The sequence below is a fragment of the Mobula birostris genome, chromosome 7 (assembly GCF_030028105.1).
Source record: "Mobula birostris isolate sMobBir1 chromosome 7, sMobBir1.hap1, whole genome shotgun sequence".
Taxonomy (NCBI): domain Eukaryota; kingdom Metazoa; phylum Chordata; class Chondrichthyes; order Myliobatiformes; family Myliobatidae; genus Mobula; species Mobula birostris.
In genome coordinates, this window is record NC_092376.1 from 60,112,470 (window position 1) to 60,134,750 (window position 22,281).

Sequence of the window (22,281 nt, forward strand, 5' to 3'; positions counted from 1 at the left end):
TCTAGTCAAGACTTTCAAACATCGTGGGGACCTTTTCTGAATTATTTTCAAAACCTTTGATTTGTTGTTAAAGCACAGATGATGCTGTTTTCTTTACTAATCAGCTTTGGTCTTGGTAGTGGGTTAGATTTTTTTACTATAATAAAATTACTATATTTCAATGTTACAAATTGATTATCCTGTATGAATATAGGGTAAGGAGTCTTTACATGTATTGATATATATTTTTTTCCTGTGCTCTCTATTCTTATATGTAAATTAATAAAAATATTGGAAAAGAATTATAGTCTTCTGGGGAGAAGGCTTTACTGTCTAATTCAGCAATGACATGCCTCCTTCAAACATCAAAGTCAATTGTGAATTATTCCTTATTTCATTGAAACCTCTTGCTCTAATAGTTTGCTTATATAAGTTTATGATACATCTTGAAACCTTACCTCCATAACTTGAGCTCTCAGCTCCTGAGAATACGCTAGACGCTTTGCAAGCATAGTCTGAGTTAGTTCCACCAACAGTGCAATAAGATTTCCCATCCCATCTCCAGTGTGAGCTGATGTTGGTATTAATGACAGAAACGTACGTGGATCCTTGTTCTCAAAGAATAGCGAGGCATTCAGACCCTATCAGACAAATTTTACATTTTAACTAGTTTAGACATTAGGACCAACTAAAATGGCATATAGATGAAAACTAAAGCACTTTAAATGAGGTGGAACTCCAGCAGCATTACTCACTAAACTGTAACATTTGCTGATTCTTTAAATAAATTCCTCATATTTCAAGTTGTGTCACTTTCTTTTAAATTTTTCTTGACCTTGATGGCAGTGATGATCTTGGTTAACCTCTGCATTCTCAGCATGGATAATAGGAGAAGCTGCAGGACATTCTGAAAGGGGAGGGTGTAGAGATTGTGGCACACATTGGTACTATTGACATAGGTAAGAGAAGAAGTGAGTTTAGGGAGCAAGGTGGCTGTTAAAAGAGCAGGACCTCAAAGATTATAGTCTCCAGGTTGGTTCCAGTGCCGTGCGCTAGTGAGTATTGGAATGTGCACACTAGCTCAGCAGATAAATGCTTAGCTTAAGGGATGCTGTAGGAGGATGGTCTTTAATGTCTTCATCATGGGACTTTTGGGGAAAGCAAGAGCTATAAAACAGAAAAGTTTGCACCTTAACCAGAGTGGAACCAACATCCTTGGTGGAAGGTTTGCTAATGCCACTGAAGATGGCTTACACTGAGCTTGCAAGGAAAGGGGCTCAGAGCAGTTGTTTGGATGGAGAGTTGCAATTAACCTTGAGTAAAAATAGGCAGCAAGTCCAGTAGGCAGAACAAGTGGGTCAAAAGTTCAAAGTTCAAATTAAATTTACTATCAAAGTACGTATATGTTACCATATACTACAATCTTAAGATTCATTTTCTTCCAGGCAGTGCAAGGAAACAAGAAATATAATAGAATTTATGAAAAACTGTTCATAAACAAAGAATGACAAACAACTAATGTGTGAAAGACAAACTGCAAATAAAAAATAATACTGAGAACATAAATTGTAAAGAGTCTGTGACTACAGAGAGTGGTGGACACAGTGCAGTCCATCACAGGCAAAGTCCTTCCCATCACTGAACATACTTACATGGAGCACTCTCACAAGAAAGCAGCATCCAGCAAAGAACCTCCCCCACCCTCTATTCCAGGCCATTCCCTTTTCTCAATACTACCACCAGGCAGGAGGTACAGAAGGCCTCGGTCCCACACCAACAGGCTCAGGAACAGTTATCACTCTTCTACCATCAGGCTCCTTAACAGGTGTGGATAACTTCAATTACCATTAAACCCTTAATGATTTTCATTATTAAGGAATACAGAGGTTAATGAAGATCATCTGGAATCCTTAGTTTTAGGAATAGAGAACAAAAACAAGGAAATCAATAAATTGTTTTAAGGCACTGATTGTGTCTCCACTGGAGTGTCATTCAAATCTCGAGGTCAGCTTCAGGAAAAAGAGGGATCCACAATAATTTACCAATATAGCACAAGAGATAAGATTCTGGTAAAACAGACTTAAATACAGTAAAACAGGGGAAAGCAGTTTCCAAAAACACAATGATTAAACATTCAGGTACCACAGAAGGGACTGGAAAAAGTACCAAAATTCTTAGTACGACTTTATAAAAATAAACAATGTGTTCTAGAATGCAGTGCCTCTAACAGATGCTGAAAGTTGACTTAATGGGAACATTCAAAGAGAAAGTTGATGAAGATTAGTGGAAAAAAAATTATGGAGGCCTATAAGGCAAGAGCAGGAGAGTTAGGATAATTTAACAGCATCAGCTGGGTGCACAGAATAATCTCTTTCTGTACTGCAGCATTATCTGATTCTACAAATAAGTGTTATGCTCAGACAAGCAAAGCCTCTGAATAGCAAAAAAGAATTATTTCCTGCACTATCACCCCACAAAGTTTAAAATTATTCAAATTCAAAATAAATAACAAACCTGTTGTGCAAATTCCACAATAGTAGATTTGGCCCTCTCGTCAAATTCATCTTTCGTATTCTTTTTCTGCTTCTTCAATGTGGCAACTACATCTGTATCTGGACTCTTCTTCCAATCATACAATCTGTCAATCTTTTTTTATTTAAAAAGAAAGACATTTTCAGATATCAAGTATTTCTTCAATTGCAAATATGTCATACCTGCTCACATTTAGTAGTATTAGTGATGGAAAGAAACTTCTCCACTAGCCAAAAAATCTTTCTCTTTAACTTCAGACGCAGCTTAATCTTGCAAAAGTTAGATATTAAATATCATTATTTGAATGTACAGAGTTGCCGGACATTTACAAGCTGGCTTCTCAGCTAACACAAAATTTAGTGCAGTCATTTCTACTCCTTGATAATTTTTGAAAGTACTAATGTGGTAGGTGATGAGTAAATTCTAAAGCCATCTAAATGAGGATAGTGCTGCTTTCTCAAATTAAATATTTATAAAACAGTATTCATTTTACAGTTAAAATGACAAATCTCAAAGGGCTGCAAAAGTGGAGAACACTAGAGAACTGGGTGGGCAGAACATAAATGAGTTTGAAAACACATAACTAAACCACATTAAAAGTAGAATGATAAAAAATTGCCTTCTTTGCTAATTTCATCTTTCCATTCTTTGAACAGAAGGAACTCGACTAGAAGGAACTGAACTAAAATCAGAGAAGAAACAATATTTAAATTACAAACAATTTCACCACAAAAATAAGAAGGGAGGGAGGGAGGAGGAGGGAACGTCCACTCAGACCATAACAGGCCTGCATCGGGCATTTTCATGCCTTACAAGGCACAGATTGGAAGTCTGTGTGGGGCGCCACCCCTCGCACAGACACTAGAGCAACGTGTGGTTAAGTGCCTTGCTCAAGGACACAAACATGCTGCCACAGCTGTGCTCAAACTAGCAACCTTCAGATTACTAGACAAATGCCTTAACCATTTGGCCACGGGCCCAACACAAAAATAAGAGCTGGGCTTAAACTCTAATTTATTACAGTCATCACTCACCTTATTAAGAGCAACAATAAAAGGACATTTCTTTTCTTTTAGCAGATTAATAGATTCTATGGTCTGGGGCTCCAATCCATGCATGATATCAACCACGAGGATAGCAATATCACAAAGAGAACTTCCTCTATTTCTTAAGTTACTACAAGTAGGGAGAAAACAATAGTGACTTAATATAGAGAATGTATAATTTAAGAGCATGAAACTGATAAGCTTCCAAGGTAGCACACTGTGCAGTTCATACAGCTAGTCGTCTCACAGCTTCAATGAGCCAGATGCAATTCTGGTCTCCGCCACTGGCTGTGTGGAGTTTGAATGCTCTCCCAGAAACTACACGGGTTTCCCTTCTGTGCTATGGTTTCCTACCTCATTCTAACGATGTATAGGTTCATAGGTTAATAAGCCATTTTAAATTTTAATTATCGCTAGATGTAATGGATGGTAGAATCTGAGAGGAAGTTTTGGGAATGAAAAGACAGCAAATAGATTTTAGGAATGAATAGTGGGGAATGGGGCTGTTCTGTGAGGTGGAATTGAATTAATAAATCATGTGGCCTATTGCATCAGGAAATATGAACAAATATGAAATACAGTCGCAATCATGAATTACATGAACATGCAAGGAATTAACATATGGTACATGCAATATTACGTGAGATAAATCATTGCTGCACCAATTCAATCATTCGGCGCTGAAGGTGTTAATCAGAAGTACTGGCAGTGAAATTAGGAAAGAACAATAAAAATGACTCCGATGGCAAAGAAAAAGAAACCTACTGTACTTAATCTATGCGTCAACAGATACACAGTTATGGAAAATTTCCACGAGTGCTTATTACATCATCTGAATTATAACTTTTCTGCAATCATGGAAGACAAACAGTAAAACGAAAGTGAATATTCAGAATGAACATGCTACAGATAAAAGCCAACATTTTTTCATTAAAGGTAGAAAAGTAATTTTATCAGACATAACAAAAGACTTCAGGTTTATTGGGCTGTTAATCTGCTGCAATATGGATCCAATTCTTAGCTATTTTAGATTGCAATTATGATTTCAACTAATATTGATTGAATGACTGTACATTTGTTAATAGATCAGAAAAATATTAAGGGACATCAAAATATTTTTGATGTTCATTTTCCTTATGAAAGGCGCATCCACTCTAACCTCAAACACCAATGCTACAGTTTTACAAATGGATGCGCCTTTGGTCATAATAATCATGCCTTTTATTGTTATTCTTCTAAAAGAGCAAACATTTACCTGAAAGATTCGTGGCCTGGTGTATCAATGATCAGCATTCCTGGTATTTTAATGTTATCTCTGTCAAACTGTAAGAGTTACCAAAGATTGGTTATTTAAATATTTAATTAACACCTACTGCAGATAAATTGGAAATTTCACATGTTTTTAAGTATCACAGAGGAAATCTATTCTTATTCTCAATTTTCACACTTACATTTTTCACCATCTTAGTTTGCTCCTTAATTGTTTCAAGAGGAACATTGGTTGCACCAATTTGCTGAGTTATACCACCCGCTTCACCATCCTGGACATGAGTATGACGAAGCTAAGGATGGGGAAAAAAAAAGAGCATAATATACATAAAAAGACTGTCTCATTAAAAAATATTCAGATAAATACATTTCTTTTCAATGAACTTTATTTTCTCCACCAGTAGCTACCATGGAAATATCCAAGTGAACATTTCACCCATTTCCATTGATGAAACAACTGAGACTGAAAATACAGTTACACACACAAAATGCTGAAGAAACTCACAAGTCGAGCAGCATCTATGCAGGGAAATGAACAGATGGTGTTTCAGGCTGAGACGCTTCATCATGACTGCAAAGAAAGAGCGCAAAAGCCAAAATAAAAGGGTGGAGAATGGGATGCACATGGTTGAAGAGCCAGAGAGCAGCAGAGATCAAAGTAGGGAAGCAGTGTGAGAGGATGTCACAGCTCCTGTCAAAGACTGGAGGAAAACCTTTTCAGGGTAGGGATACTTCAAAGAGACCTTAAAGTGGAGCAACAAAATGCAGATACAAGACAGACTGCAGATGCTGGAAATCTGAAGCAATATACACAAAATGCTGGGGGAACTCAGAAGCTTTTTTTTAAAAAGTTTTCATTCAGCATTTCTACTCATATTAATGGCCATTTTTAGTGTCAAAATAAAACTAAATGGATAAAATTCCAAGGTTACTTCTTTCACAATTACATTTAAATCTACCAACTTCCCATCCTTCAGCAAGCTCACTACATTTTTGATGACATTCGACACTGTAGATACTAGAATCTGGAGCAACCATCTGCTGAAAGAATTCAACCAAAATGTCAACAGTTCCTTTCCTCCCACAGCTGCTGCTTGATCCACTGAGTTCTTCCAGCAGTTTGTTGCTTCATTACATTTTTGTTTTAACCTGAGCACCTAGTCTTTCTTTTGCTTATGTGTAATCTGATAGTTCCAAACTCCACAGTGGACGAAAGCAGCATGCACCATTTTTCTGAATGCATCATTAGCATTCAACTTACTGAATAACATTAATGAAGACAGAAGCACATTAATAAAATCTATTGAATTGTTTTATAAAAACTACAAGTTTCAAATGGCTTTAGGTAAAATCCATAGAAACATAAAGAGAAACATAGAAATCTACAGCACATTACAGGCCCTTTGGCCCAATGTCGTGCCGACCATGTAACCTACTCTAGAAGCTGCCTAGAAATTCCCTACCGCATAGCCATCTAGTTTTCTAAGTTCCATGTACTTACCTAAGAGTCTCTTAAAAGACCCTATTGTATCGACCTCTACCACCTTCGCTGGCAGTGCATTCCACACTCTGTGTGAAAAACTTAACTCTGACATCCCCTTTGTACCTACTTCCAAGCACCATAAAACTATGCCCCCTAGTGTTAGGCATTTCAGCCCTGGGAAAAAGCCTCTGACTATCCATATGATCAATGCTTCTCATCATCTAAAATACCTCTATCAGGTCACCTCTCATCCTCCGTCGCTCCAAGGAGAAAAGGCCAAGTTCACTTAACCTATTCTCATAAGGCATGCTCTCCAATCCAGGCAACATCCTTGTAAATCTCCTCTGCACTCTCTCTATAGTATCCACATCCTTCCTGTAATGAGGTAACCAGAACTGAATACAGTACCCCAAGTGAGGTCTAACTAAGTCTCATATAGCTGTAACATTACCTCATAGCTCTTGAACTCTTTGTGGAATATTTATTTTAGAGAGGTGTTTGCTTCATAAATCTACATACATGTAATTTTCATTTAAAAGATCAGTAGCTGTTGGTGTGCAACAAGTGCATTAGCACTTGCAAGGTTTACCAGACACTGATGACAAGAGCAGTAAGACATGGCACACCAGCATGAGCACCAGTGAGGGGCACTGTAAAACTAACTTGTTGATGTTCATAGTGATTTCAGCTAATTCCAGTTTCCTGGTTCCACCTCTGCTTTTTATACTTAAAACTGGTCGCAACCTCAAATTTTCTGATGACGCGTGGTGCACCATTTGGTACTTCTGAATATAAGTGTACCTTAAAGATTAATCAACCTAGGCATTTGACTCGTTTGTTTCAATGACCTGGGCTCAATTTCACCACTGTCTTTATGGAGTTGGGACATTCTCCCATGACCATGCTGGTTTCCTCCAACATTCCAAAGACAGACAGTAGGTTAATTGGTCACAAGGGTGTAATTGTGTGGTAAATGTTTGTTGGCCTGAAGAGCTTGTTACCATGTTGTATCGCTAAAGAATAAAATAAAATGTATTTCGTCCCTTCCCCGACAATGTTTTCTCAAACCCTCATTTCCTTCTTTTTAAATTCTCTGCAGTGTATTCCCTCCACTTTCTATTGTTGTATACATTTATTTTTATCATATATTTTTATTTCCTGCTTTGTCTTAATTCCAAGGTCCTTAATCATCTAGGGTGCTTTAGTTAGGAATACTTTCTAACTTCTCTAAACAACACTGTGAGCACCACGACTCGCCAAAACAACTGAACCTTCACTTGTGCATGCCGATGGCAGCTGTGAGCTCCTCACTGAGTTGCAGTACATTGTAATTCTGCAAATGCAGGTTCCATTTTACACACCTTATCCAAAATTTTGGTTTTTCCAGTGTCTACATGTCCAAGAACACAAATAACTGGTGCTCGCAGTTTTTCAGTATTTGCATTCATGGCATTTTCTGCTCTGCGTTTCTGAGAAAGCAAAAAAAAAAACACTTTCAAATTTGAAATCAAAGAACACAACTGAAAAATCTGGAACATGCACATACAAATACAATTTATTATTCAAATTGCAGAAATACAGGCAACAAGTCACTCTGCAGATGAACTAAAATCATGGCTAACGCACCATAACTATTGCATTTAGCCCATACACGAGGCTATTGACAAGGCCAGAGTTTAATGCCCTTTCCAATCACTCCTGAAGATATGCCATCTTGTAACACAACATCCTGTACTTTGAAGATAATCCCTATGTAGCATTATGGGTGTATGAATGGAACGATCAGCATGACATATGAGTGGAGAGATCCCAAGATATTCACATAGTTACAGTCTTTATGCAGCTGGATCAAATAAGTTTCAGATCAATAGTGACCCTCAGGGCATTAAGAATGTAGAAATTGGCAGTGGTGAAGTTGATGAATGTCAAAGGTAGTGGCAAAATTCTTATTGATGGTCATGGTATGGAATAAAGAGCATTGGCCATTTACTAAACCATACTTAAAAGCTGTCCAGTACTAACTGCATGCAGACATGGACTTGAATAATGTATTCATCGGCCTTTACTCAATGAATTCAGAACTCTAACACAAAACGTTAGAACCTGTCTTGAACATTTCAACTGATCCAATATCCATGCCTCATAAGTGGAAGAAATTACAAATTCCCATGACTACTATTGTGATAAGTTAATCCTGATATTTCTAAAAATGTGACCATTAATTTAATGGATTAAAACAAAATACTGACAGAATTACAAAATAATGGAAAATGGTCAGTTAGTATCTGTGGAAGGGAAAACAGGTACATTTCAGTTCAATAATCTTGTACCAAAACTGTTTCAGACTTATTAGTTTTATTAAATTTAATGAAAACATTAAAAATTCTTAAGAAACTTATACACTAAAATTGTTTAAAACTTCCAGGGAAACAGAAGCCCAAAGCTCAGTTTGATCTAGTGTGACTAATATAAATTCCACATTTGAGGAATTTGAATTCGAGAAATACAACTGGAATAGAAAACTAGTTTGAGTGATGATGATGATTAAAACATCTGGTTCACCAATACCCTTTAGAAAACGTGTCATTCTTATACAATCTAATAAATGCGATAAGAGACTCACTAATGAAATCCATTTCATATTCTGAAATGTCCTGGGGAGCCTCTTAGCTCAGGGACCGAAAAATGAAGAATGAATGATCACCTTTCCAGAAGTGTGCTCATCTCATCAAACATAAAACTTCCATGTAGCAATGCTTTATTATCCTTACCTGTTCAGGAATGCTTTGATTTAAATATTAAGCAGAAATGTTACCTCAATACGTCGCTTTGCTTCATCATATATTCTTTCTTCCTTTGTCCGGCCATCGTCTGAATCAGATTCAAGTTCAGAATCTGAGCTAATCTCTTTTGTCAGTTTTGGTTTATCATTCTTTACCATTTCAGATTCTTTACCCACTTTCTGAGATACTGTCCTAGTTTCATCAAAACTCTTCTCTTCCTCTTCAGCCTCACTCTCCTCACTTGCACCATCGTCTTCACTCTCTTCTTCCTCTTCATCATCCTCCTCCTCTTCATCCTCTTCATATTCCTCCGCCTCAGCATCTTCTTTTACTTCAATGTGGACTGTTTTCACTTCTAATCAAAAATTTTTCAAAAGTATTAATTAAATCAATAGTATTAACCAAGGAAACCACTTAAGTTATAAACATGATACCAGACAGATAACCAATTGGTGGAAAAAAATCTCTAAGTTATTGTCAAACACCAGGTATACTTTAAATATACGGTTTAAGGTTTTTTTAAGGGAGAAAAAGTATCTACAGCAAAAGATCCAATTGCACTCTGAATCCATTTAAAAACTTTTGGGATGGGAAGAAATGGAGTGGATACATACCTTTTTCATGTTCATGATCACTTGCCATAGCTTCCCAATCATCAAGATCAGCATCATCTTCTTTTTCATTGGGTGCTTTGAAAAGAATTTCAAATAGCAATGTGAAAATATTCAACTTCATAACATTAAGCTTTGCTAAGTAGAATCCACTAGAAATAAAAATAATGATTTTCACTGTAGGTAAAGGCTGTCATATTAAATCAGTGAAAGTAAAAAGTAATTAGTTTATGAACATTCCAAATTCTGCAAGGAATTACATACAATATTTTCTGTAAATGGTAATGGACAAACTGCACTTGATGTGTGAAGTCCAACATACAAAATGTTGGAGAAGCTCAGCAAGTCAGGGAATATCTATGGAAAGGAGTAACAAGTCAGTACTTCAGGCCAGCCCATTCATCAGGATTGGAAAGGAAGGGAGAAGCAGCTGGAATAAGGAAGTGTGGGGATGGCAAGTAGAACAAACGAGAAGGTGATGGACTTTCAACTGGTTTTCTGTGAAATTTAAGTGACCACATTTTAAAACTTAATTTTCACTTCCATTCATAGATTCTCAAAATAATATATTTATTAACAGACAAATTAGCAAAAGGGTTACACTATTCATTCAGCAAATGGTTTTATTTTCTCTGATTTTCTGTCCTTTACATCTATTCCAATCATGCCAAAGTTCCAGTAAGTCTTCCTTTTCACTCAACTAACTTATTATATATAGAGTTAAACTCACCACTATTCTGTCCTGTGTTAATTTAATCCAATAAAGATATATATAAAGGGTGTGTTATTTCTACTGTAACCATTTGTTCTTCACTTGACTACAAATTGGTATGAAGCAAAACAAGACACTCATGAGTTCAACATATTCATAGCAGAAATAAACACAAGAGTCTGCAGCATTTTGCACAGAAGTAATAAATAAAACTACTAACCTATTACAGCTTCTGAAGCTATTTCTGGTGTCTCCGTCACATCTAATTCTTCAACTTCAAGTAGTTGGGTTGGACTGACCTTCAAAGCTTCTGTAATAAGGTGAATATTATATTCTTATCATGTATTAGGGCCAGATATGTTGCACATATGAAGACAGACAAATGCAAACGCAGCTGTACCTAACTACTTCTCTAGAGCTAGAACTTTTCTGTCAGTCATCTGATTTAAAGTAACAATGAAGATATCAAAAAATGAAATATAATTAAAAAGTAGCTAAAATGACTCATTCTAAATTGCAGCTATATTTTCATGACAACTACTAAAAGGTTTTAAATACAAGTACATAGAAATATTTATGGAAATAGGAACTAACAATAGACTTGACTTAAATAAAAGTAAAAGACAGACGTCACTTCACTGCTACAAGCCTGAATACTCAAATATCATAAACATCCATACCATAGACCACAAGACCACAAAACATAGGAACAGAATTAGGCCATTCAGCCCATTGAGTCTGCTCCACCATTCCTTCATGGCTGATTTATTATCCCTCTCAACCCCATTCTCCTGCCTTCCTCCCATAACCTTAGATTCTTGATTCATCAGGGCATCAATCAACCTTCTATTTAAATATTCTCAATTACTTGGCCTCCTCAGTCACCCGTGGCAATGAGTTCCACAGATTCACCACCCTCTGGCTAAAGAAACTCCACTTCATCTGAGCTCTTAAGGAACATCCTTCTATTCTGAGGCTGTGCCTTCTGGCTTTAAACTCCCCCCAGTATATGAAACATCCTACTCGCATCCATTTATCTAGGCCAGAGGGTTCCCAACCTGTGGTCCATGGATCCCTTGCTTAACGATACTGGTCCATGGCACAAAAAAGGTTGGGAGCCCCTGATCTAGGCAGAAATGACATGACCACAATTTAACCTCAGTCAAGCAAATTCAAACTCAAAACCAAAGCCTCTGTCTCCCTCCGCAACAGGAAACTCAACTTCCTCACTAGACGACCACAAGCAGTATGGATCTTCTCCTTGCTGACAATTAACACCAGCACATCTCCGGGATCTTCCTTAAGGCTCTGCTCTACACTCTTGACTCTGTGGCCAAGGACTGATGACACCACTGTTGTTGGCAGAATCTCAGGTGGTGAGGAGGAGGTGCACAGAGTGAGATAGATGGTTGGTTGAGTGGTGTCTCAACAACCTAGCACTCAATGTCAATAAGGCCAAGGAATTTATTGGCGACTTAAGCAAAGGAGAAGACAGGAGAACACGTGCTCATTGAGGGGTCAGCATTAGAAAGGGTGAGCAGCTTCAAGTTCCTGGGCCCAACACATAGTTGTAATCCAGTAGTTTTACTTTGTTCAGATTTTGCAAAGATTCAATATGTTACTGAGGACTTACAGATTTCTACAATTATGGTGGAGAGCATTATGAGTGATTCCATCACAGCCTGGTATGGTTGCTCCAATGCACAGAAACGCAAGCGACTACAGAGGGTTGTAGACTCAGTCATCTTCATCAGAGGCATAACCTTACCCATCATTGAGGGCATCAGTAATACATTACTGAGGACGCTCACCATCCAGGATGTGTCCTGTACTTGCATTAAGACCCACACTCAATGATTCTGATACTGCTTCTTCCCTTTCACCATCAAGTTTCTGAAAGGTCCGCCAATTCTACTTTTTTTTTTATTTAATTTTTGTAATTTAGAGTAATTCTTACTCTTTGGACTGTACTGCTGCCATAAAACAACATACTTAATGTCACCTAAATCAGTAATAATAAATCTGATTTTGATCACTCACCCTACTATTCCAATTTAGCTAAAGTACCAATCCTGACTCAACAAAGAATGCAAAGCAAGCTTACCCAAAATGAAATGCTAACACAGAACTACATGGGATGTGAAACAGCAAATACAACATGCTACAGAAAGAACCCAACATGCCACAACCCTAGATCAGATCTAATGAAAGGTGATGAACAAAAACACCCCCAATGTTAGTTGGGGCTCCAAGAACAGTACCATCCTTGGTGATGGTAGTAGAGTCAAGCTATGCCCTCAGCCCAACCTTGCTTAATAATTTGCAAACAAGTTCAGCCAGAATTGCAGAGTAGATGATCTACCTGAGCTTCATCTTGAAATTCCCACCGGCACCAATACAATTCGTTCAACATGATATCTAGTTTAAAAAAGGATCGAAAAGTAATCCGGGAAATTATAGGCCGGTGAGTTTAACGTCAGTAGTAGGTAAGTTATTGGAGGGAGTACTAAGAGACAGAATCTACAAGCATTTGGATAGACAGGGGCTTATTAGGGAGAGTCAACATGGCTTTGTGCGTGGTAGGTCATGTTTGACCAACCTGTTGGAGTTTTTCGAGGTGGTTACCAGGAAAGTGGATGAAGGGAAGGCAGTGGATATTGTCTACATGGACTTCAGTAAGGCCTTTGACAAGGTCCCGCATGGGAGGTTAGTTAGGAAAGTTCAGTAGCTAGGTATACATGGAGAGGTGGTAAATTGGATTAGACATTGGCTCGATGGAAGAAGCCAGAGAGTGGTGGTAGAGAATTGCTTCTCTGAGTGGAGGGCTGTGACTAGTGATGTGCCACAGGGATCAGTGCTGGCTCCATTGTTATTTGTCATCTATATCAATGATCTGGATGATAATGTGGTAAATTGGATCAGCAAGTTTGCTGATGATACAAAGATTGGAGGTGTAGTAGACAGTGAGGAAGGTTTTCAGAGCCTGCAGAGGGACTTGGACCAGCTGGAAAAATGGGCTGAAAAATGGCAGATGGAGTTTAATACTGACAAGTGTGAGGTATTGCACGTTGGAAGGACAAACCAACGTAGAACATACAGGGTTAATGGTAAGGCACTGAGGAGTGCAGTGGAACAGAGGGATCTGGGAATACAGATACAAAATTCCCTAGAAGTGTCGTCACAGGTAGATAGGGTCGTAAAGAGAGCTTTTGGTACATTGGCCTTTATTAATCAAAGTATTGAGTATAAGAGCTGGAATGTTATGATGAGGTTGTATAAGGCATTGGTGAGGCCGAATCTGGAGTACTGTGATCAGTTTTGGTCACCAAATTACAGGAAGGATATAAATAAGGTTGAAAGAGTGCAGAGAAGGTTTACAAGGATGTTGCCGGGACTTGAGAAACTCAGTTACAGAGAAAGGTTGAATAGGTTAGGACTTTATTCCCTAGAGCGTAGAAGAATGAGGGGAGATTTGATAGAAGTATATAAAATTATGATGGGTATAGATAGAGTGAATGCAAGCAGGCTTTTTCCACTGAGGCAAGGGGAGAAAAAAAAAAGAGGACATGGGTTAAGGGTGAGGGGGGAAAAGTTTAATGGGAACATTGGAGGGGCTTCTTCACACAGAGAGTGGTGGGAATATGGAATGAGCTGCCAGACGAGGTGGTAAATGCAGGTTCTTTTTTAACATTTAAGAATAAATTGGACAGATACATGGATGGGAGGTGTATGGACGGATATGGTCCATGTGCAGGTCAGTGGGACTAGGCAGAAAATGGTTCGGCACAGCCAAGAAGGGCCAAAGGGCCTGTTTCTGTGCTGTAGTTTCTATGGTTCTATGGTTCTCTCAGCCATTCCTTCTGACTCGAGAAAGGATATGAAATGAAACACCACCTAGATGTAACATTGTAGACATGCACTCCAGAATCAGCCATCCATCGAGTCAGGTTGCTCTAGTAAAATTACAAAAACTGAAATGTACCTAACACTGTAAACCATTATCCAGGAAAGTTCTATTCACAAAAAACAGCAAAATCAATTTAGCTAATTCCTGCCCAGTCTACTGTCCACCTGTTGAAGTGAACAGAAGATGCGGTCCATAGTGCTATCAAATCAGACTTTTGGATAATTTACATATTGCCAGAGCAATTCTTCTCCAAACCTCACTACAGATTTGGACAAGACAAAAGTGAACAGCTGAGTTCCAGAGCTGAGGTGACAGTGAATGTCTTCAATGTTATTTGATGAAATGTAGTGTCAAGGAACTCTACTTGCAGCAACTCGGCAAATGAAATCATTCCTGCCAGCACATGGCAAGACCTAAACAATGCTAAGGCATGGACTGAGAAGTGGCAGGTCACAATCACTCTACAAGGTGCTGTGCAACAATCATCTCAAACAATAGAATCTAACTAGCGTGTAACCACTTAACCTTGATATTCACAGGTATTAGCATCATTAATCTTTCCATGATTAACAAGAAACTGAACCAGAATAGTCACATAATTACCCATACCAAAAATTTAGTTCAAAAGCTGGGGATCTCACAGCAAGCAACTAGGTCATTATTATGTCTGTCTCATGATTGCTGTTAACATGTCCACCTTTATGTACTCAAAGTTGAGTTTGTCATATGCACAAGTACATGTGTGCTCAGGTGCAATGAAAAACTTACTTGCAGCAGACTCAGTATTACAGGCTTCTGCCATCATTGAGGATAAGGATCTTACTGAAGCTTTTTCAACCAATTAGTAGTCTAAAGGCCCATGATTATTCACAACTGGAAGTTGCATATCTGCAGAATCCTTATCCTGAGTTGGGGAATGTTTTGCTTGATCTACCGTATGCTGCATATGCCCACCTTCTTAAAAAAAACTTAGCCAAGAAAGAAATACAATGAAATTTCTCACTGAATACTCCAACTGCAACCTCCCACCACCATTCCTCTTCACCACCTATCGAGTAAGCCCTTATGAGACAGCAGCAACTAATATAAAATTACTATTCCTCATTTATATACCTTAACTTAAGATATCTCTGACTTTCGAGAGTAACTGCTGTATGTTATGTGAAGTGTTAGTGACAACCATGTATCCTTAATGCATGCTTACCAAATACATGGTGTTAGGACCCACAGCAAAACAAACTGAGTACTTCTAATTGCATACCTTTATAGAAGTGGCTAAACTCATCTAAAAACATTAATAATTTAGGATGCTTCATCTAACTATACACAAAACACATACCTTTATCTTCCTCCTTACTTTCTTCTTTGTTTTCTTCTTTGTTCTCCTGCTGTCTTTTCTTTTTCCGTGTATCATAGACTGGCCGTTTTTTTGGCACTGAATCTTTGGATGGCACATCCACACCTACAAATCAAGGTAAATATTTGATTTACAGTTGTAAATTTTCAAGTTAGTTTTTCTCTGAAAATGTCATTCCAATGGAAGCCAGCTTTTGGTAATGCACAATAATCAGCAGCCACTATTTTTTAAATGACATTTTTAAAGGATATTTGTAAGAATAGGAAAAATTACCCTTCAGGGAGTAAGGTAGTTGTCAAAAATCCTTTAAGCAACATTTGGCAGTTATAGGTGAGAATTTGGAACATACAAATTCCTCTGTTCAGTGAAATGCCACAATTCACCTCTTAAATACTTTTGAGGGCTTTCCTCTCACTAATTCATTTGAATGCCTATTCTGTACATCATTCAATTCAGGTAAAAATGTATTGGTCATCTTTTCATTAGTTCTATAATCTTGCAATTACAAGTAAAATCTGAATTTGCCTTTTCATTCCTTTATAATAGCTTGTGGATCTCCACAAGATCACCTCACAGGTTTCTTTCTAGACTGAAAGCACAACTTTGCTATTCTTTCTTGCTAAATGAGACAACTAGTATTAGACAAGAATCTCATGGTTCTTTCCAACTTTGCTGACCTTAAATTTTATATAGCTTCTAATGATTGCCTTTCATAATAATGTGCAACTCCGTTTGTGTTACATAATAAGCAGGTTTAGCTCTGATATTAGCATGAAGTGCACTGTTTTCACTTGGGTAGTAAGGTGGAGATATGTCTCTACCGAAGGAGGTATAAGGCACTCCTTCCCTCCACTAGCCTGCAGGTTACCCTTAGGCAAGGTGTAGCACCTGCTTAGCCCACCCCCTACCACCCCCCCCAACTGGTTAGGGTCACATGAAGCCATGGGAGCAGAAAGTGGATGGTCATTTGAGCAGCTGTTACATATCACAAATCCTGGTCACACAACCACAGACACAAGGCAGAGAAGTTCTGAAGAGTATTGATATAATGGCTGGAGTCACCCATCTTGTAAAGATAATGCGCAGAAGACAATGGCAAATCACTTCTGTAGAAAAATTTGCCAAGAACAATCACAGTCAGAGATACAAATAGCTCAGGTTCCTTATCACTATATGATATATTTAAACGTAGCATTTTTCTACTTTATACATACCCTGAGCACGAAGTAGCTCTAGTGTGGCCTCAGCTCTTGCCTTGGCATCCTTCTGGGATCTTGACAACAGTTTGCCCTCCTTTTTTAAACGTTCCCTCCTTTCTTTTTCTTTCTGTTTCTTTTTTTCTCTTCGTTCTTGTTCTAGTTTCTCCTGAAAATCCAAAAATGTTAGCACATTTAACAAAGTATTTGCTGGCAACCTTAGTCATGCAACAAAGAACTTGCAAGGGTTTTCAGATAGATCAACAAATGAACTTGACCACAGGGAAATTCTAAAAATTCAACCAAGACAATTCAAGCATCTTTCCTACCTCAAAAAGGTTATTAGTAAACCTGTGTGAAAAGGTAACATTGTTTAGCAAAGTGTATTTTGGGCAGTGAAAATATTTTAAGTTTTTAACTAGTATACATTAGATAATACATTGCAGAATTTCTTTATTTTAATACAATTTTGTTTTGTCACCTTCAACATTTCACTTCATTATTCAGTCATCCTCTCTACAACACACTTATATATCCACATTACATTAATCCCAAAAGCAAAATATTGCAGATGTTAAAAGATATTAAAAAAAATGCTATAAATACTCAGCAGGTCAGACAGCCTTGAGCGTATTTCACCTGATTAACACAAGCAACACACATCAAAGTTGCTGGTGAATGCAGCAGGCCAGGCAGCATCTCTAGGAAGAGGTACAGTCGACGTTTCAGGCCGAGACCCTTCGTCAGGACTAACTGAAGGAAGAGTTAGTAAGAGATTTGAAAGTGGGAGGGGGAGGGGGAGATCCCAAATGATAGGAGAAGACAGCAGCAGGAGGGATGGAGCCAAGAGCTGGACAGGTGATTGGCAAAGGGGATATGAGAGGATCATGGGGCAGGAGGTCCGGGAAGAAAGACAAGGGGGGGGGGGGAAACCCAGAGGATGGGCAAGGGGTATAGTCAGAGGGACAGAGGGAGAAAAAAAGGAGAGTGAGAGAAAGAATGTGTGTATAAAAATAAATAAAAGATGGGGTACGAGGGGGAGGTGGGGCATTAGCGGACTTTAGAGAAGTCGATGTTCATGCCATCAGGTTGGAAGCTACCCAGACGGAATATAAGGTGTTGTTCCTCCAACCTGAGTGTGGCTTCATCTTTACAGTAGAGGAGGCCGTGGATAGACATGTCAGAATGGGAATGGGATGTGGAATTAAAATGTGTGGCCACTGGGAGAAGCTGCTTTCTCTGGCGGACAGAGCGTAGGTGTTCAGCAAAGCGGTCTCCCAGTCTGCGTCGGGTCTCGCCAATATATAGAAGGCCACATCAGGAGCACTGGACGCAGTATATCACCCCAGCCGACTCACAGGTGAAGTGTCGCCTCACCTGGAAAGACTGTTTGGGGCCCTGAATGGTGGTAAGGGAGGAAGTGTAAGGGCATTTGTAGCACTTGTTCCACTTACAAGGATAAGTGCCAGGAGGGAGACCAGTGGGGAGGGATGGGGGGGACGAATGGACAAGGGTGTCGCCTAGAGAGCGATCCCTGCAGAAAGCAGAGGGGGGGGGGGGGAGGGAAAGATGTGCTTAGTGGTGGGATCCCGTTGCAGGTGGCGGAAGTTACGGAGAATAATATGTTGGACCCGGAGGCTGGTGGGGTGGTAGGTGAGGACCAGGGGAACCCTATTTCTAGTGGGGTGGCGGGAGGATGGTGTGAGAGCAGATGTACGTGAAATGGGGGAGATGCGTTTGAGAGCAGAGTTGATAGTGGAGGAAGGGAAGCCCCTTTCTTTAAAAAACGAGGACATCTCCCTCGTCCTAGAATGAAAAGCCTCATCCTGAGAGTAGATGTGGCGGAGACGGAGGAATTGCGAGAAGGGGATGGCGTTTTTGCAAGAGACAGGGTGAGAAAAGGAATAGTCCAGATAGCTGTGAGAGTCAGTAGGCTTATAGTAGACATCAGTGGATAAGCTGTCTCCAGAGACAGAGACAGAAAGATCTAGAAAGGGGAGGGAGGTGTCAGAAATGGACCAGGTAAACTTGAGGGCAGGGTGAAAGTTGGAGGCAAAGTTAATAAAGTCAACGAGCTCAGCATGCGTACAGGAAGCAGTGCCAATGCAGTCGTCAATGTAGCGAAGAAAAAGTGGGGGGCAGATACCAGAATAGGCACGGAACATAGATTGTTCCACAAAGCCAACAAAAAGGCAGGCATAGCTAGGACCCATGCGGGTGCCCATAGCTACACCTTTAGTTTGGAGGAAGTGGGAGGAGCCAAAGGAGAAATGTCCCTATGTACTTCCATTCCCCATCAGGAAGGTCTCAAAGGTCACAAAGCTCTCCGCTTCTTTTTGGATTCCAGACCTAATCAGTTCCCCTCTACCACCACTCTCTTCCGTCCAGCGGAATTAGTCCTTACTCTTAATAATTTCTCCTTTGGCTCCTCCCACTTCCTCTAAACTAAAGGCGTAGCTATAGGCACCCGCATGGGTCCTAGCTATGCCTGCCTTTTTGTTGGCTTTGTGGAACAATCTATGTTCCGTGCCTATTCTGGTATATGTCCCCCACTTTTCCTTCGTTACATCGACGACTGCATTGGCGCTGCCTCCTGCACGCATGCAGAACTCATTGACTTTATTAACTTTGCCTCCAACTTTCACCCTGTCCTCAAGTTTACCTGGTCCATTTCCGACACCTCCCTCCCCTTTCTAGGTCTTTCTGTCTCTGTCTCTGGAGACAGCTTATCCACTGATGTCTACTATAAGCCTACTGACTCTCACAGCTATCTGGACTATTCCTCTTCTCACCCTGTCTCTTGCAAAAACGCCATCCCCTTCTCGCAATTCCTCCGTCTCTGCCGCATCTGCTCTCAGGATGAGGCTTTTCATTCTAGGACAAGGGAGATGTCTTCGTTTTTTAAAGAAAGGGGCTTCCCTTCCTCCACTATCAACTCTGCTCTCAAACGCATCTCCCCATTTCACGTACATCTGCTCTCACACCATCCTCACGCCACCCCACTAGAAATAGGGTTCCCCTGGTCCTCACCTACCACCCCACCAGCCTCCGGGTCCAACGTATTATTCTCCGTAACTTCCGCCACCTGCAACGGGATCCCACCACTAAGCACATCTTTCCCTCTCCCCCCCCCCACTTTCTGCAGGGATCGCTCCCTACGTGACTCCCTTGCCCATTCGTCCCCCCCATCCCTCCCCACTGATCTCCCTCCTGGCACTTATCCTTGTAAGCAGAACAAGTGCTACACATGCCCTTCCTTACACTTCCTCCCTTACCACCATTCAGGGCCCCAAACAGTCCTTCCAGGTGAGGCGACACTTCACCTGTGAGTCGGCTGGGGTGATATACTGTGTCTGGTGCTCCTGATGTGGCCTTCTATATATTGGCGAGACCCGACGCAGACTGGGAGACTGCTTTGCTGAATACCTACGCTCTATCCACCAGAGAAAGCAGGATCTCCCAGTGGCCACACATTTTAATTCCACATCCCATTCCCATTCTGACATGTCTATCCACAGCCTCCTCTACTGTAAAGATGAAGCTACACTCAGGTTGGAGGAACAACATCTTATATTCCATCTGGGTACCCTTCAACCTGATGGCATGAACATCGACTTCTCTAACTTCCGCTAATGCCCCACCTCCCCCTCGTACTCCATCTGTTATTTATTTTTATACACACATTCTTTCTCTCACTCTCCTTTTTCTCCCTCTGTCCCTCTGACTATACCCCTTGCCCATCCTCTGGGTTCCCCCCTGCCCCGTCTTTCTTCCCGGACCTCCTGCCCCATGATCCTCTCATATCCCCTTTGCCAATCACCTGTCTAGCTCTTGGCTCCATCCCTCCCCCTCCTGTCTTCTCCTATCATTTTGGATCTCTCCCTCCCCCTCTCAAATCTCTTACTAACTCTTCCTTCAGTTAGTCCTGACGAAGGGTCTCGGCCTGAAACATCGACTGTACCTCTTCCTAGAGATGCTGCCTGGCCTGCTGCATTCACCAGCAACTTTGATGTGTGTTGCTTGAATTCCCAGCATCTGCAGAACTCCTGTTGTTTGCGTGATTAACACAAGCCTTGGATTGTCCGATTACATCTTATATACAACAAGCCATCACATCCAACACCTTTAAGTTGATGTCACCACCAGCCACATTTTGCTCTCACGGCATTCTGATGAGATTGTCAGCCAGAAGACACTCCGGCTCACTGTCACCAATACCCAATTTATTTCACATGGCAGATTAGTTTGCAAACGCAGCAAATAAAACAACCGGCCATTATCCTCATCACTCAAATCGCAACCACTTTTTTAAAAAAAGGTGAAGCGCAGATTTACTTGTACTTCTTCCAATTTGATATTCTTCATTCAGTGCTCAGAAAGTAGTGACCTCTACATTAGGGGAATGAAATACATACTGGATGCCTGCATTGCAGAACACCTCTTTGGTTAGAAAGAGTGACTCCCTCCGATTAATTGTCCATTCCACTCCCACCCCAACCTTTGCTACAGTGGTGCTATAAAGTTTGTGAACCTTGTAGAATTTTTTCTATTTCTGCATAAATATGACCTAAAATGTGATCAGATCTTTATGCAAGTCCTAAAACGAGATAAAGAGAGCCAAATTAAATAAATACCACAAAAAAATTTACACTTGTTCATTTATTTATTTATTGAGAAAAAAGATCCAATAATACAGGTATTTGTTGGAAAAGGTATGTGAACCTCTAGGATTATTAGTTCATTTACAGGGGAAATTAGAGTCAGGTGTTTCAATCAATGGGATGACAATCAGGTGTGAGTGGGGGAGGCCCTGCCCTATTTAAAGAACATAAACCTGGGTCTTCGCTATCAAAGGTTGATATTCACCACACAGGTTTTAGGAACTGTGCCATGCCTTGATCAAAGGAGATTTCTGAGGGCCTCAGAAAAAAAGCTGTTGATGCTAACCGGGCAGGAAAAGGATACAAAACCATTTCTAAAGAGTTTGGGCTCCACCAACCCACAGTCAGGCAGATGGTGTACAAATGGAGGAAATTCAACACCGTTGTTACTCTCACCAGGAGTGGTTGACCAACAAAAGGCCATCCAAGAGCAGCAGGTGCAATATTCCAAGAGATCACAAAGAACTCCAGGGTAACATCTAAGGAACTGCAGACTTCTCTTGCATTGACTAATGTCGGTGTTCATGAGTCTACCATCAGGCAAACACTGAACAACAGAGGTGTGCATGGCAGGATTGCAAGAAGAAAGCCACATGGATAAGTCAGAAGGCTATTGGAAGAATGCTCTGTGGATGTACGTCCAAAATGGAACTTTTTGGCTTAAAGAGAAGTGTTATGTTTGGCAAAAAGCAAACACAGCATTCCAACGTAAGAACATCATCCCATCTGTGAAACATGGTGGTGG

At 40.1% G+C, this 22,281-nt stretch overlaps 1 protein-coding gene across 1 annotated transcript in view; it reads right to left on the reverse strand.

Moving 5' to 3' along the window:
• eif5b (eukaryotic translation initiation factor 5B) overlaps window positions 1–22,281 on the reverse strand; it is a 60,480-nt gene that overhangs the window by 22,202 nt on the left and 15,997 nt on the right. Inside the window, exons 6-16 of the mRNA XM_072263277.1 lie at window positions 16,894–17,044; window positions 15,662–15,784; window positions 10,636–10,725; window positions 9,707–9,781; window positions 9,125–9,447; window positions 7,671–7,778; window positions 5,009–5,119; window positions 4,813–4,880; window positions 3,546–3,687; window positions 2,494–2,625; window positions 438–620 (exon numbers count right to left, since the gene is read on the reverse strand). Coding sequence (XP_072119378.1) covers window positions 438–620; window positions 2,494–2,625; window positions 3,546–3,687; window positions 4,813–4,880; window positions 5,009–5,119; window positions 7,671–7,778; window positions 9,125–9,447; window positions 9,707–9,781; window positions 10,636–10,725; window positions 15,662–15,784; window positions 16,894–17,044 — 1,506 coding nt within the window. The remainder of the gene's footprint in view (window positions 1–437; window positions 621–2,493; window positions 2,626–3,545; window positions 3,688–4,812; window positions 4,881–5,008; window positions 5,120–7,670; window positions 7,779–9,124; window positions 9,448–9,706; window positions 9,782–10,635; window positions 10,726–15,661; window positions 15,785–16,893; window positions 17,045–22,281) is intronic.